Source organism: Ascaphus truei, chromosome 2 (assembly GCF_040206685.1).
Source record: "Ascaphus truei isolate aAscTru1 chromosome 2, aAscTru1.hap1, whole genome shotgun sequence".
NCBI lineage: Eukaryota > Metazoa > Chordata > Amphibia > Anura > Ascaphidae > Ascaphus > Ascaphus truei.
In genome coordinates this window covers 79,520,064-79,537,810 of record NC_134484.1, presented here as the reverse complement: position 1 = coordinate 79,537,810, position 17,747 = coordinate 79,520,064, and the positions used below count along the sequence as shown (strand labels likewise).

Sequence of the window (17,747 nt, the reverse complement as noted above, 5' to 3'; positions counted from 1 at the left end):
GAAGCTAAAAACAGCCTTTGTCTCGGCTCCCGTGGTAGTGCATCCTGATCCAGGACTACCCTTCACGCTCGAGGTGGATGCTTCAGATGTTGGGGCCGGGACAATCTTGTCCCAAAGGAAAACCCCACAAGCCAAGCTACATCCCTATGCATTCTTTAAAAAAAAAAATCTCGCCTGCCGAACAGAATTACGACGTGGGCAATCATGAACTGTTGGCCATCAAGATGGCCTTGGAGGAATTGAGGCCTCTGCTCGAGGGCAATAAAAACCCAGTAACTATACTGACGGATCATAAAAACCTCTTCTACATCGAAGGCACTCATCGCTTGGGGTCTCTTTTTTTTTATCACTTTAATTTCATATCTGCCAGGTTCAAAAAACGTAATGGCAGACGCTCTCTCCCATCAATTTCTCGTAAAAGACAGGGCTGAGGACCGTCAGGAAACCATACTTCCCCCATCATGTATCATCTCTGTCAACACATTTGATGCTATGGAGGACATCACGAGAGGTCTGTTTGATATTCCGGAGGGTCTTGAAGTTCCAGAGGGACGTCTCTTCACCGTACCAGCCTATCGTCAAAAGGTATTGGAATGGGGTCATTCATCTAAAAGCTCCGGTCACTCAGTTAAAAGGAGAACTATTTATCTTCTGAAAAGGACCTTTTGGTGGCCAGTGATGAGTAAGGACAGCCAGGGATGCGTAAGGACATAAAGGAATTCATCACCACATATACTACTTGCGCCCAGAACAAAACTCCCCGTAACCGACCTCCAGGATTGCTGCAACCCTCCCCGATTCCAGATCATCCATGGATTCATCTTTCTATGGACTGCATCATGAAACTACCTATATCCAAAAGGTAGGAATACCATCCTGTGGTGCTTGACCAATTTTCTAAGCAGGCCCATTTCACCCCCCTCAAGGGTCTACCCAATGCCCTCAAATTATCCGAAATCTTTATCAAGGAGGTGTTCCGCCTTTATGGGGTCCCCCAAGTCATTGTGTCAGATCGAGGCTTACAATTTATCTCAAAGTTCTGGCGGGCCTTCTGCAAACAGCTAGGCATCTCCCTTCACTTATCTTCCGGGTATCACCGGCTAGAAAACTTTTGGATACACACTAAATGGTATTATCTGCTCTAGCTCTCATTGCTACTTATTATGCTAAATGAACATTGGCTTATCAGTATAACACTGTTGATTGAAATGCCTCTATGTGCAGTATCTGTGAACAATCACTGAACAATATATCAGCCTACATTTGTTAACAAGTATTCTTTTTTTTAAACTGTATATGATACAACATTTGTGAAATATGTAACCTTATCACCAACACATACTACTCAAGTTCTCAGTCACACTTTAAACGTGCCGATAAGATGGTTTCTCTCTCTTTCTATTGTACACTGAAACATACCTACTGTAATAGCAGGTATCTCTCATTATACCTTGCGTGGTACAATTAGGTAAACATATACAACAAATAACCCTGTATTTTTTCTTGTTTGCCACACTACCATTTGGAAGTATCAGTGGCAGAGAGAAGGCAGCAGGTTGTATCAAAAATACCTTAATCAATTAGCAGGTGATTACAGTAGAACATAGGCTCTGTGAAGCTCTCAATATGCCGTGAAGCTCTCTTCTCCTTGTTTGGAAAGATTTACACCCAAATTACTTAAATGGGCTTTATAAAAATAGCTCACAGAGAGAAGGGAAAGAGAAAAAAACATTGAGATACAGACATTAGGAATGTCAAGTTTATAAAATAAGAAAGAAGTAACTGCAATTGAGTTTGATAAAGACATAATAAGAAATGGACAATAATACCGTAGCTACGAATTAAGGTAATGCTAGGGATAGAAAGACACATGTCTAATAATCATCTTGGTGTGTTCCAGCCAGTTCTGCTAATCCAATTGTTTCACTCTAAACTTTTTCAATTATCTTTACAACTTTGTAAGAATTTAAAATCAACTCACCTCGTTAGGAAAGAGCTGCCTACGTTGAATCTTCTTTGAGCTTGCAAAAAACTCTTCATGCAGTTGATGACAAATGGTAGTCTGAAGAGAACACCCAGATTCTTTCTAGTAGCTATGGTCCCACTTGTCAGTAAAAAGAGACAAAATTAGCAGTAAGCATAGCCACATCTACCAGATAACTGTCCTACGTAATGAAAGTAAGGTCAAGGTTCTTAATCTCTAAGCAGTACTATGCTATAAGACATGTTCCAGTGCCCAAAAATATCCCATGGAATAGAATAGCTTAGTAAATATGGCACCTTAATCGCTTGACAAGTGATATTTCAAAGGTACAAGATTCCTCTGTTATCACAGAAAACAGATGTACTGTTTAGAATCCCTTAAGTGGCAATTCACAAGGCATGCAGGCTATAATAATTATGCTTACACTTAATGCTTTTGATCTTATCAGTGAAGAGTTAAATAAAGCTATTCAAAATGTTTTGAAACAGCAGATTTTAGGATGATACTTTAATTACCTTGCATAAAATAAGAATATAGGAAAATTAAAGCTTTCCAACATCAATGTCATGTGTAGTAAAGTAATTTCTAAACACAATGTCAAGTTCATTCAATGCTACAGTTGTAGCAGACATTATTGCACATGCTGGCGCTCGCTGGCAGATGAAATTGTGCAGATGCAATTTTAGCGTGCATCTAATGCAGAGAAAATGGTGGATGCTTCCACTGACGCGTTGTGTGTGTGTCACGCTGCAATACTCCGGTGTGAGCAATAATATCTGCTACATCTGTGCATCACTCAGTGAGCTATTCTGTGCACAAAAATCTAGACTTTAAAAATACCATGTCACTCTAAAATTGGCTTCATTGGTTTATCCTCGGAATCAAATAGCTAACATTCATAATGTACCTTTATATCTTCATTTGTTCAAATGCCATCTAAAGACTGTACATTGCATAAAATATATTGCAAATAGTACAAATTGCCCAAATAATAAAAAGAAAAAAGTGTCTTGATTAGTACACAAATATAGCACCCAATATTCTTAACTGAATATTTCAATCTGTATTCAATAAACTCCAAATAGTGGTTTTAAATTACACTTTCTGGAAAATGTTCCGTTATTTTTTCCGATATGGCCAATTAGGCAAAATTACTCAAAAAGCTGCAAAATAAGACCAAAAATTGCCAGCGAGACCTGAGAATCAGCTACTATGCAATACCTGTCACTCATAGAAAACAATTGTGTGTAAGACATATGTGAATCTGTAGAATCACCAATGATTATTTAACCATTTTGCTCTCCCTGGGGGCCGTGCAAGGCATTGCAGAGTTCTTATTATTAGGTTCAGATTCCAAACCTGAAACTGTGCCAATCCTTCATTAATCGGTGAGAAATATAATGATGGAAAAGATCATGAATAAAGAGATAAGGTTAAGGTGGATATACTGTTGGAGACCACCATGCGGAAAGGGCTGGTTGTTATCTTTTCTAGGTTGGTGGGATGTCAGGGGAGCAGTAGAGAGTATATGTGTTTTTTCCGGTTGGAAGCACAGAGATATTCTCTCTGTTCAGATGCTGTCTGGCCTAACAATTTCCCCCAAATCTCAATGTCAATACCCACTTAGTGATGTGATGTGAGATGTGAGATGGAAGGTGCTTATTAGTGCTAAATAAGACATAAGGAACAAATAGTTGTGAACACAGTATTAGTCAGAGGGGGATGTAGCTTCTCCATGTGTTGCAGCCCTGGGCTGGCCACAGTAGGGCCCCTCTCCAAATGGGGCCTTGTCACGGGAGACCAGGACTTTTAACACTTTTATATCGGGATCATTCACTAGGCAAAACACAGTAGTTGAATAAAATGTAGTTTATTCGGGTAAACCCTTGTACACACAATGAATACACAAAATACAGACGAAAAAAAAACTTGCTGGGACTCTGGGGGTGAAAACTAGGCTAAAATAGGTGCAAGGTGCCTGCTTCGGAAGGCTTAACCTGACCGGAATATCAACCGGGCTTCCTGGTCCACTTTTCGGCTAGAAGCTCTAGCCGCGACTGTTATGTTCTAAAACGAGAACTTGGACCTCGCGCCTGACAGTCTGAGCTAGGCAGGCTTTCTTAGCTCCAAAAATTAAGCCGGTTGCTCTGCTATTTGTAACAGAACAACTTTGAAAAGCCCGCCTTTGCATCACCGGCCCAAGTCACAGGATCGTCTGGTTCTCTGACTGGGGCATCTCCTTACATTCCTTCTGCTGTTCTATGTTCCGCATGGAAGAAGGAGGAGCGACCAATCAGAGCGTGGGAATGCCTCTCTGTCAGCCAATAGGAATAGGGTCTCGTTCTTTGGCTGATGTCAGAGGAGGGTGTGTGCCAAGCCGGCTCTGGATGCCCCGCGGGCAGGATATGAATTGACCAATGGGAAACGCGTCGACATTCTGCCGCTTCCCCATGTCAACCCATTGCCACCTACTAGACAGGCTCCACTGCGTCAGGCAAACCAGAGGGTCCTCCATGTATGGGGTCGGTGTTCTCCGGACCCAGTACTCCACCCTTCCCTGGCCACTTAGCACCCCGAGACCTCTCAACATCCCATCTCCTCTTTGAACTACGATGTCTATCCAGACTTCCCAGCACCTATATGGATGCCCGGGCTGAATGAATAGACATTTATAGTAAATGCACCAAACATTCTAAAACATATTTTAATACATATTATAATTTGGGGACACCCATATCTATGCTGGACATATGACTGGGATATCTGGTCTCGAAAACCAGGAGTCGGGGACACAGTGCAGCCCCGGTGTAATTCAAACTGCATATGGGCATATCATTCCTGCACGCTGGGGAGAATTAGAGGACTACCAATATCTTTGGCCCCGAACTCCTGCAAACAAAACAACTGCATTTCGACCCAAATAACCCACCTAAAATTTACACGCAGAAAGTTTCATGAGTCTGGGGCAAAAGGAACATGAAAAGTAGAAAAGCAGGGGACACTAACATTTGCATGTTATGTTACCTGGCCCCTGGCTTATGGTGCTATGTAGCTGCCAGGGGTAAACAGATGGGCTTAACCTTTATTGTATAGCCTGGTTACGCCCTTCTGTCACAGGCTTGTTTAAAGGGAAATGAGGAAAACCAACATGGCATTACCTTTGGACATTTTGAGACTGTTGGCTGCTAGGTAAGTAACACAATCTTTCTTAGAGATTGTTAAGAAATTGCTAATGTCATGTTTTCCTACAGTTTGTGCTGTTAATCAAATGTGCTTCTATGGTTGAGGTGATGCAGGATATAGAAGCTGAGCCTGGCTTCTCACACCGGTTGCTAATCCTGTATTTTCAGCTGAGAACAGAAATAACAAGGCACACATATCAACTTGCTCAGTCATTGAGCAGACCTTTGGAATGCTAAAAAGTTGTTCCAGATGATGGGATAAGTTTGGTGGTAAGTTATCTTTAGAAAGAACACGTTTATAAATATAGCATTAAGGCATTTAATATAGTTTTAACATGTTTAGGTATACATGTGTATACAAGCACATTGCTCTAATATCAGAAAGGTATAAATCACAATTTATAGTCAATGTTCCCTCTAATTGTTTTGTTTAACAGAGCAAAACATTAAGCTTGGTGAGCAACAAACAGTACATTTTCTGGTGAACAAACATTCTAAAGTGATAACAATATATAATCACAGTGCACTCCCCTGGGGAAGGTCCCATATTTGAGGACCGAAACGTTGGGTTTTGTGATGTATTATATTTTACACTAATACATAATTTTTTGGTTATCTACATCTGAGTGCTGTCTCCTGATTTCCTGACTGCGGACTGACTGGAATGGTATCGTATGGTTATATTATCTACAGTATATGGGACATGCGCCTACTACTTTAAGCAATACAGGAGTGCCAACTGATTCTTCTACTATATATATATATATATATATATATATATATATATATATATATATATATATATATATATATATATATATATATATATATGAAAAAAGAAAAGAAACAGGCGCACACCTAGTGCATTAAAGTATAACAAATAGTTTATAGAACAATAAAAACAGTCAAATGCCCACTCACAAAAGTACAGGGTTTAAAAGCAGGTATGAGATAGGCTCTCATAAGCCAGTACTGCCGGATCCTCTTCCCCTGATGTCTCACTGACCAGGAGCAAGAAACTGGAGGTGCTAGTTCCCGGAGGGATTTCCTGTGTGGTGCACCCGACCGGAGGAACGTCATTTCCGGTTGCTCAGACCATGCGGAGAGCAGACAGGAGAGGACTCCATTGCTGATACCAGACAGCAGTACTGGCTTATGAGAGCCAATCTCATACCTGCTTTAAAACCCTGTACTTTTGTGAGTGGGCATTTGACTGTTTTTATTGTTCTATAAACTATTTGTTATACTTTAATGCACTAGGTGTGCTGAGCATGACAGAACTTCTCAATGTCCCGGATGAGGCAACAAACTTTATTGACACATAGGCAAAGGGGCTACACCACGATCTCCTCCTCTACGCGTTTCACCCCTGGAAGTGGGGCTTCGTCCCCAGGGGTGAAATGCGTAGAGGAGGAGAGGAGATCGTGGTGTAGCCCCTTTGCCTATGTGTCAATAAAGTTTGTTGCCTCATCCGGGACTTTGAGCAGTTCTGTCATGCGCAGTAGCGCCTTCTCCACACATCCAACTACCTACAAGCACTGAAGGCAGCACGTGGACGCTGGAGGAAGGAGAGAGCAAGACCCAGACCGGAGTGGAGCTTCAAGGTAAGAGTTTTGAACTTTTTTACCTCTCCTAACACTCCGGTCACATTAGGGTCCCTCTCAGCCAGCTATATGACGGCTTGACACCCTGGTGCTATTGCTGGTATTCTGATGCGCAGGACAGGTTCCCCCTCTTGCACTAGGTGTGCGCCTGTTTCTTTTCTTTTTTCATAGGTATCAACAGGAAGTAGTGACCCCTTTGAAACGGGCTGCCTTATATCTGGATGCTTTGTTCTGGAATAGGACTTTGTGCTTTCTGAGGTTTTTTAGGTTTTTCATTCCTTTTTATATATTTTTTATTACAATTTTTACATTTTTTATCATATACTTTTTATATGTTATGGTTATTTAGTATTTTTTTTATATATTAAAGTATTAGGTCTTTGTTATTGAACATTTTAAATACGTTATAGAACCTATTACCCTTGGTTAATACTGGTTTGGATTTAATTTACCCACTTATGTCACCCCATTGGATGCTTTCATAGTTGTTTTTCATTAATCACATTTTTGTATAAGCTATATTAGAGGCGCTACTTCGTTCTTTTTGTTTTGTTTTATAAAAATAAACAGATGGCACACACATATGTGGTAAAAAGGTGCTTGTCCCATACAGGGGGACCTCCTACAGTTCTATGACAACTTCAATACGTTCCACCCGACCATCAACCTCAAACTCACCCATTCCCCGGATGAAGTACATTTTCTAGACACCACCATTACTATAAAGAACAACCAACCAACCAAGACTTCTGTAAACCGCAAACCTACAGACAAACCTATACTAGACACCACCATTACTATAAAGAACAACCAACCAACCAAGACTTCTGTATACCGCAAACCTACAGACAGAGCCAGCTATTTGAGGGACAACAGCTTCCGCCCGACACACACCAAACATGCAACCATCTACAGTCAAGCCATACGCTACAACCGGATATGCTCCGACACAGCAGACAGAGACCAGCGGATTAAAGCCTTGAGATCAGATTTTATAAACCGTGGATATAACCACAGAATTGTAGACCAGCAAATTCACAAAGCCACCAGAATACCAAGAAGTAATCTCCTTGAATACAAACAGAAGGAGACAAGCGACAGGGTACCTTTGGTGGTCACATATAACCCACACCTAGGAGCCCTACGCAAGATCGCCAGGGAACTACAACCCATCCTCCAGGAAGATACAAGACTGCAACGGGTCTTCCCTGAAGCACCCTTATTATCATACAGACAACCTCATAATCTCAAGAATATTATGGTGAGGAGTAAAGTACTGCACCGACACACTTTATTCGAGCAAATACCCGGTATGTACCTGGCAGATACCTGGAATGCGCCACTCCTCACCTCTGACAAGCCCCGTTGCGTTTGCCTTCCCAGCCTGGGTTCATGCCTGGCTGATGGGCGGCTGATCTGTTAAATGATAATGATTAGGATTTAATAGGCTGCAATGCTTCGCGTGTCTACCAGATGGCATAAATTCATGAATTGTAATGCAGTATATATATATATATATACTGTGCAGTATTGCAGCCAGCGGGAATAAAATGCTTAAATCCCTGCTTGGAAAATACCTCAATGCACTCGGGCAGAAAACAGTCACAAACCTCAATACACCCGGGTATACCCGAATTCGTGGGACTAGCCGAGCTCGAATAAAGTGTGTCGCCAGTGTATTCAGCAGTACAACTGAATGCGGGACGAAACCATGCCAGGACCCAAGATGCAAAACCTGCGCAATGCTCTACACAGCGAACACAATACAAATACCACACAGGAATCGGGAATACAAAATCAGAGGAAGGTTCACCTGTTCCTCCAGCAATGTCGTGTACCTCATCATGTGCATGAAATGCCCAGGAGGCTGCTACTACATAGGTGAGACGGGGCAGGGGCTAAACAAGAGAATGACCCTGCATCGCCACAGCATCACACGCGGAACAAGAGACAGCCCTGTCGACGAACATTTCTCTGACTCTGGCCATAAGATGAACGATCTGAGGGTTGCCATACTCAAAGGTAATCTTAAAACACCGAAAGAGAGACGGTTGCATGAATACAAATTTATGCAACTGTTCGGGACACTTAACGGTGGCCTAAACAGAGATCGAAATTTTATGAGTCATTACTGACACAAGTGAACTCTCTCCCCATGAGCGCTTAAGACGATGTCTGTACATACTGTGCTATATGTATGCACACACAGCTGTCTCTTACAAATACCAATACACCTTGTTTTTCCATCCCTATACACCAATAGGGACCACATAGTATCCACACACACTTTTAGTTATGCTACTATCTCTCACATTTCCACACCTACCCACACCATTTATATTAACTCCCACTCCACACACCCCTTTTGTAAAGCACTGTATACACTGTGGGCTCTCCATTCATTTATATTCACACAGATATATACACACACACGCTTACATCACTTACTTTCAGGAACAATTTAACACCTCTAGCCATAAATCTCATCCACACCGGGGGAAGGACTAGCACAGATAACATTCCAAGAGACACTGTTTTTAAGAATACCTTTTGCTTGATTCATTCATTGTAATATCGCCGGAAGAAGAGATCAGTGTATCTCGAAAGCTCGCACAAATAAAAGCATTTCGTTAGCCACAGAACGGTATCATCTATTTATTTTTTGATTATATATATATATATATATATATATATATATATATATATATATATATATATATATATATATATTTATGTAGTATTTTTTTTTTCTATTGGTATAGTACTTAGACTGTAAATACCCTTATACAATCACTTTAGTGATTTTTGCACTGTTTTCACCCTCTTTATTCTGTTTGTTCTTAACATTCAACCCTTGATCATAGCTTCCTACACTTGACACGGTTTATAGTTTAGAAGATATACTTATTCAATTATAATATTTAGTGAAGTTGTGTCAGGTTTACATACATTTGTTAAAGATGATGAAGTCATGTCAGGAGAGATTAGCCAGAAGACATTAATTTGCTAAAATTGTGAAAGAAATCACTACCTCAGATTTAGAGAACAATGATATTAAATTACATTTTATGCAATTCGAGAAGCTGTCCAAGGAGGAAATGAAAAATTTGTGGAATTTATTGTCCCTCCAACAATATCTTGAGAAAAAATTGGTCGCAAGAGGTTTGAAAATTTTGAAGAAACTTACGATTGAGACCAATTTTACTTCTAATTGGATCAATGTTCTTGAGACATGTTCATTCTCTCTGATTAAATTACTAATAAATTATAGAGAGGAAAGACAAAATATTAGAGGTCAAAATTGAGTCCATTCAGAATAATTTGAAACCATTTATGGAGACTACTGAGTTTTTACATTTAGATTAATTTTGTAATAAAGAGTTGAATCTTTTGAGTAAGAAATCATTACTAGGAAAAAGAATAAACTCGCTAGAGAAAGTGACGATTATGCAAATAGCAGAGTTAAAAACTGGAGCAGGAATTTGAATCAGAGATTTCCCAATACGTATGATAATTTTACATCACATACATGTGGTTATTAATTTCAAGATCATTCCATGGATTCTTCCGATCATGTGTTGCCAGATGGGAATGATAGATTTAGACCTGTCTCTGTCCATAAAAGGGCCAACATTATGTCTCCCCACACATGCTCTACCTCTAATAGGTTTTTGGCTCTACCAGCTGATTGCCCTGTGGAGGATAGTATTGAGGATATCACAATTAAGGGTAATGTGTGTGTGTGTGTGGGGGTGGGGGGCGGAGGGCTAGATCTAAGGTCTATACTAATGTAGCCCCCTCACTAATTTTCCCCCAGCCTGGCACATAAATCCTGGTAAGAGCAGACAGTGCTGGGGTTAATAGTGAGCTGGTGACATCACATATCCTCAGTTAATGAGAGTAGCAACTTACAGGCACAAGTCTGAGCTTGTGAAGCTGCTAGAATGGGGGGTGTGGACTGACTAGGTCTGTGATGTCAGCTGGGCCTGCCCTGCTATGAGGGAAGAGGGATTAACCCCTCCCCAGATATAAAAGGTAAGGTTCCTCCCTTTTGCTAAGTGTGAGCAGCGCACAGCAATAAGTGAGGATAGCAGGTCTGGCAAAGTGAAATCCTTTAATGAGAAGCCATAAAATAGAGGGCTGCAACCCTTCTATGCGTTTTGTGCAAGTGCACTTTATCAAGAAGTGCCATACACGGTATACAGAACATTTAAATACAGCTGACTGCTGTTTTAGGCAGTCAGCTGTATTTAAATTTTCTGTATACCGTGTATGGCACTTCTTGATAAAGTGCACTAGCACGAAACGCGTAGAAGGGTTGCAGCCCTCTATTTTATGGCTTCTCATTAAAGGATTTCACTTTGCCAGACCTGCTATCCTCACTTATTGCTGTGCGCTGCACACACTTCGCATTTGGACTCCTTTACCTGGATACAGCGGCACGCTTTGGAAGGGAGCCACTGGGGGATATAAGTATCGTGAGTACGTTTACCTGGGGCAAACCCAATGAGGTAAGGGGAGGGTGTCTCTGGGCAACCTACCCCCACCTTCAGGGTATCTTTAGAGCCCCTTTATAGGTTTAGTACTGTGATTATTGATTAGTCATTACCCAGTATGTGCTCCCTTCCATTTAATATATACGGACCCCAGCACTTTTGGCACCATTTTTCACCAAAACTATGTTTCCTCCCTTTTGCTGTCTGTTCTGTACGATTCTTGGGGCTGGTGTGTTCCTGCCTTGCCCCTTAGGGTGGTGAGGGTGTTTAGACTATACTTAGGGCCTCAAGCCATTGGGATGTCTAGTCCTGTCCTACCAAGGAAGGGGGTGATGCCTCTGTGTCCCAGACGGATGCTGAGAGGAGACAGATGGGGTATTACCATTGCTGGTATTTCCTGCCTTGCTTTATGGCTGAAGATGCCTAGTGTTATTCTGCCAAGGGAAGGGGTGATTCCCCTGGGCTGGGATGTATGCAGAGATTGATCCTTGATGCATTGGATGCCCTGAAACTGTTGTGCTTGTCAATAAACCCCTTTGAGTTGCAAAAAGTCCTGGTGCCCTATTTCTTGTCCTGTCCTCACATCCACCACTTCATCCTCCATTACAGCCAAGGCATGAACCTGCCAGAAGGAACTCTGAGATCAGAGGTAACGAACTGGGGAGCTAACACTCTAATCCCATCAAGAGTGGGTCGGAAACCCTGATCACACATATGTACACCCTATCTCCTGCTGCCTGGGGGTGGGGAGGGGGGAGGGGTGTTACGCTAATGATCGATAAACCTTGATAAAGTCCTTTTTTTTTAGCACGCAACACCTTGGTGGGGCAACAACATTGCTCACTTTGTCTCATGACCAATAAATAATTTTTTTTATGAGAACGCCCTTTCCCTCTTATAATATTTTTTCAAGTGTGGATACTCTCAGTAGTGCTCTGTTATTTTCTACAAATCCTCTTATCCTGCATCCCATGACGGAGGCACACTCAGAACACCTGGAGCCTGGAAAAACTTGAACGCTGCAGCACATCAGTGAGTGTTCGGTGCTTGCTACTTGTTCTTCCTGTTTCATCAATGGATATCAGGTACTTATTAGGGTGACTTTATTGCTATGGTTCCTGGATATATTGTGTATCATACCTTCATTGTATTGTTTGTTGGTTAACCAACCAGGAGGCCACACCTAGTACCAGTCCACATTCAAGCAGTACATCATCCAGGGTTCGCCCTTTGAGTATCCGTTCATATATATGTATATCCGTTTATATATATATATATATATATATATATATATTATATATATATATAGCATTGTTTTGCTCCATCCTGCATTTGGTGTTTAGCAAAGCATCTATTTTTGCTAAAGATTTAAAAGAAAATGTTCTTCAAAATTGGATTCCTTACAGCAGGGCTAGACCCTTGATCACAAAATTCTTGGACAAGGGCTATGATGAATAAGTAGTGTTTATGGCCTTCAAGCAAGCTAAACTAGCGGATAGAAATGTACTACTTGCAAAATCTAACATGAGAAGTGTTTCCACCAGGGGCAGAGAGAGATCATGAGTGTAGAGAGGTAAACCTCCAATTCAACCTTTTCTGAATTATCCAAGGTTTATTACTCAATATAACCAGGCCGCTTTTCCCTCAAGGGTGTCCTAAAGAAAAATTGGGACACTCTATTGAGTGATTAAATCTTGGCTCCTACCTTACCAAAACAGGTTCCAGTAGTTTACAGGAAAGCTAGGAATATCAAAGCATAACAGCAAATTAAGAGAAGTTAGAGATGGATTCATGGGTGTACGTACCCAGCTCTGTGGGAATTCCACTTGCGGTAGAAGTCATTGTTTGACATGTAAACATATCGTTGCCATGAACAATTTGTGCTCCTTCTTGAATAAATCTTTACACAAAGTTAGGGGTACCATGTGGTGATTATGTGGTGTATATAGTTTCTTGTTCGTGCAGTCCCCAATATGTTGGACACACCACCTGTACACTTAGCACTAGATTCCTAGAGCACCAGCGTAATATTATACATTGTAATAGCACACATAGGGCCCGATTCACTAAACTGTGATAAACTGAGTGCATTGCCAATCGATTGTGCATTGATTTATCGCGCAATAAAACATGTTGGTAAAAATGGTATTCACTAAGAAAAAAATCCAAGTTTTTTTAAAAGTTCGATACAAAAATGCACTATCCAACAACTTTTTTTCTAAGTGCTATCGGTCTATAATCCTAGCGCTCAGCAACTGATAGTTGAAACTGCAGCCTGGAAGAGCTGCCAGGAGGCGATCATACAGTTTCAACATTAATTTTAATACTAGTGTGCGGGAGCAGGGGTCTCCTGAGCTGAACCACATTGATTTCAACCTTGGGGAGCCCCTACTTCCCGAGATACAGGCCTCAGTATTGGGTGCTGGTATCCCTGCCATGTTTAAATCCTCCGTGTCAGGTGAACGGGAGATTTAAATCCTGCAAGGGGATACTGGCACCCCAAACAGGGGCCTGTATCTCAGGAAATAGGGGGTTCACAAGGCTGAAATCAATGCAGTTCAGCTCAGGAAATCCCATGCTCCCGCGCACAAGTATTAAACCAAATTAAAAAAACGTTATCATCATAGTGGCTAACTATATTAGTGTATATGGTCATGCTTTGCCACTATGACAGTCAATGGGTGGGCAACCTAAAAAATAAACAACCACCATAATACCAAATTAAATCAAAACAATCACGAAAAGAAACACAACAATAAAAAAAAAACTTAAATTTAATGGCCATTAGTCCATTCGATGTGCATCCCCTGATAAACTCGCTCAATCGGGTGTAGTCTACCTGTTAGAATGTAAGTGTAAACTACAATATCTCGGCAGAACAATTAGACAACTAAAGGTTAGACTAGGAGAACACATCTGTAATATAGAAAAAGATTTAGGGACTCATCGTGTCTCCAAACACTTTAGAACCCATCATAACTGTGACCCTAGTGGTCTTAAGTTTTGGGGTATAGAATACGTTTCCACTAATTGGAGAGGGGGGAACTATATACAAAAGATATCGCAACAAGAATCTTTTTGGATTTATACGCTTAAAACCCTAGAACCATTCGGTCTCAATTTAGACATAGATTTTGTTTCATTCCTATAAATAATAAACACATGCTTTTTTTTATGATAAAGAACATCATTTTTCTCGTAGTCAGACCTTAATGTGTATTAGTATTACAATCTGGTCACTTTAATTTGAGCTATCATACTTCCCTCATAATACAGTATATCTTTCCCCTAAGAATATACTGTACTATGGTTTCTTTTATTCACTATTGTAGTAAGTCTGGGTTTTTAAACAATTATGTCTAATATTGTTTTTTATCGTTACATTGATGTTATGTATTTAATCCACTGCATGTATGTTTAAACATATTTTATAAGTCTATATGGGTTGCTATTTTTAATGCATTTTAAACCGATAAAACTGTCACTATTATGTTCAGACTATTTAGTCATTATTTGTTTTTTGACATTGTGATTGATACAATCTTAAAAAATTATTGTTACTATGAATTTTAATTAAATTATACCGCAACATAAGGAAAATATTAATACTTCAATGTATCTTATTTATACTAAGATTTTTTTTTTAAATGTAACTGTGAATATATACAACATTCATTTTTAATTTAAGTGTATTTTATATACATATATTAGTGCAAATTGTCCTTTACCTCTCTTAGTGGAGGGAATCTCTCTGTCCTAGTAATTTTTGCTGTAAATTCACTCCATTGCAACTATATACCCATTTTTGCTTCAGTGTTCTGAATCATTATCATGTACTCTCAACATCACTGGTACTTATCTAACACCATGAATCTGTAACAGGAATTAGGAAGTCTAAGTTTAGTAAGCTGTATCCCTTTATTCATGTATGATTTATAACTGACAGGCTACAAAAGAGGTGTTCAGGTGCACTGCAGCATAACTTCTTACGAAGCGAGATTCGCGAAACGCATAAGGTTGATCTCTACAGGCCACCATAATCCACCCAAAACTTGGCACCAAAATTGAAAGTACCCGCATAGAACTTGCAAGAGGACTGTGCTTGTCCCACAGTCCGCAATCATCAGAGCGAGACCGCGCACCGCTGGAGGAATCGCTGGAAAGCCGTGGGAAACCGAGGGCTCCAGATGTGCACTTCAGCACTGTTTTAGGAACTGCAGACATTAACTTATTGTGTGTGGAGTGACTGGAGGACCAGGAGGAACTATATTGCTGAAAAGCATTTTATTCAATTGCCGTTGAACACCGCCGTTTGTGAGTGTATACAGTACAACACATTATTTTTCTGTATTTTATAATAAACTGTATTACGCTATGTATTCTTTTATCCCTTTTTAATCAAGAGACAACAGACAACTGTGCAAAGCAGAGCAAGCATATACGTCAAAGACTGAAGGAACTATCTTGCAAGCAAAGCTAAGTACATTATTAATCTGTGCCACCACGGGACATTTATTATTTATTGTCTTCACTCTCCAAACTATCGAAGTGTGTGCGCCACAAACGCCCTATTTTTCTTGTTAATTCTACTACTAGGAGAGATGTGGAAATCCCTCCTATAAGGACGTCAGCTGCTACACTCGGGAAAAGGTTTTCATATGTAAAATATTTTATATTGTATATTTTTAATATCTCTATCCACTTGATACATTTTGGTTTGTTAATATATTTTTATATTGATTATCACATTTTTTGGGACCATTAGCGCTTTCTTTTCTCTCTTTTTGACCTATGATTCTGGGAAATGACATGTAAATGAGCACAAAGGGTCACCTTTTGTTTCAAGTCCATATTGACATGAACCCCTATGAGCTTATGCCTGCTGCATTACACAGCCTTTCAGCATAGCCTGGTTAAGTACAAAGCCAGTTAACCTACTCACAGATGGCTTTTTTGACCTTTTGGGTCTCAGCAGTGTAATGCTGGTTATACCGGCTTTGTAAATTGAAGCTGTGATAGGTTTCAACCACATCTTAGTAAGTTATGGTGGGTAAAAAGTGACAAAAACCCTCCACCGTAAAGTATACAGCAAATGAAAAGAATCACTTATGAGCACAGTCACACATCTAGGACAGGTATGCAACCTGTGAATGTGCTCATAAGTGAGCATGTTGATTAAGGTCTGCAAATTATGGTCTGCAAATGTTCAGTCTGTTCAAGTGGCAGGAATGTATTTCCTGTCTTAAGGACCACAGTTGGTATTCAAGGGTGGGATCATAGCTTAATTTCATGTAAGATATTTTATCATTGAGGAGTCTATGGGGCCTATTCTAGAAGCTTTGATAAGAAACTCATCAAGATCTGTTGACTTATCTCGTCTAAATGACTTTTTGCTATCAATCAGTGGCTGTAAGGGTTCCTGTCCAGGCTTTGGCTGGAACCCGCCCTTACCTGGCTGCTGTGAACATTTTGATTACTGGCAGTCTGCTATATTGGCTGCACCTGTTCAAGGGCTTAAATAGAAGCCAGTGACTTCCAGCCCCTGCCTGAGCATTGTATATGTTTCCCCATGTTCCCGACCACCTTGGGTTCTAGTTACTGAGCCTTCCTTTTTCCTGAGCCTTTCCTGTGTTCCTGGCCACCTTGGGATCTAGTAGCTGAGCCTTCCCTGTTGCTGTGCTAGCCTGTGGCTGAGTCTTCATTGTTCGTGAGCCATCCCTGTGGATTCCCTGTTTCGGAGGCTAGCCTGTTCATTTGTATTCCCTGTTGCTACCCAGGACCATGATCCCGACCTCACTGCCTGCCACCTGCCCTGACCCGTTGCCTGGACTTTGCACCACTGCCGCCAGCCTTGACCTTATGCCTGCTTACCGACTATGGATACTCTAACAGGACTCTGTCCCTGGACTCTGGTCAGTTAATTTGCATCCCCACCTCAGCAGGTCCGCTTCGTGATTGGAGACGAGCACGGTCACAGTGGCGGATTTGCCATTAGGCCTATTAGGCCTGGGCCAAGGATGGCAAAATTTTGGGGCCACAAATTTTCCCTGCTTCCTGATGTCACCGTCCTCAGACTCGCCTCCCACGAGCCTGGATTGGAGGAGACGTCTTCATGGGAGGGGACTACTACAAACAACTGCACAGCGCGGGAACAATGTTAGAAATTCTTTTTGAACATGCTGTGTAGTTGCTTGTGTGAGGAGGGTGGCAGGTAGCAGAGAGCTGCAAGCAGCCGAGCAGCAGGCATCCACTAAGGTGAATGAGAGGGGGGAAGAGGGGGGGGGTCTTTGTGTTGGTACCTCTTAATCCAGGTGCATGGTGAACTCTCTCCCGGGCCTCTATTTGCTGTAACTCCCAGTTTTGTGAGGGGGTGGGGGTGGGGGGGGGGGAGAATTCAGTTGGGGGAGGGGATACCATTTTGGGTGGGGTTCTGTTTGGGGGGGGGGGGGATTTCCATGAGGGGGGGTTCTCTAATGGGAGG

General features: G+C 41.2%; 1 protein-coding gene across 4 annotated transcripts in view; it reads right to left on the bottom strand.

Annotated features, from left to right (window-relative positions):
* The window catches only part of CNGB3 (cyclic nucleotide gated channel subunit beta 3), a 193,662-nt gene that overhangs the window by 134,515 nt on the left and 41,400 nt on the right, over positions 1–17,747 (bottom strand). For 3 of the 4 annotated variants that reach the window (XM_075582968.1, XM_075582972.1, XM_075582974.1), the window contains one exon: positions 1,982–2,104. The exons of the other annotated variant lie outside the window; for it this stretch is intronic. In XM_075582968.1, coding sequence (XP_075439083.1) covers positions 1,982–2,104 — 123 coding nt within the window. The remainder of the gene's footprint in view (positions 1–1,981; positions 2,105–17,747) is intronic. 4 annotated transcript variants of the gene reach the window in all.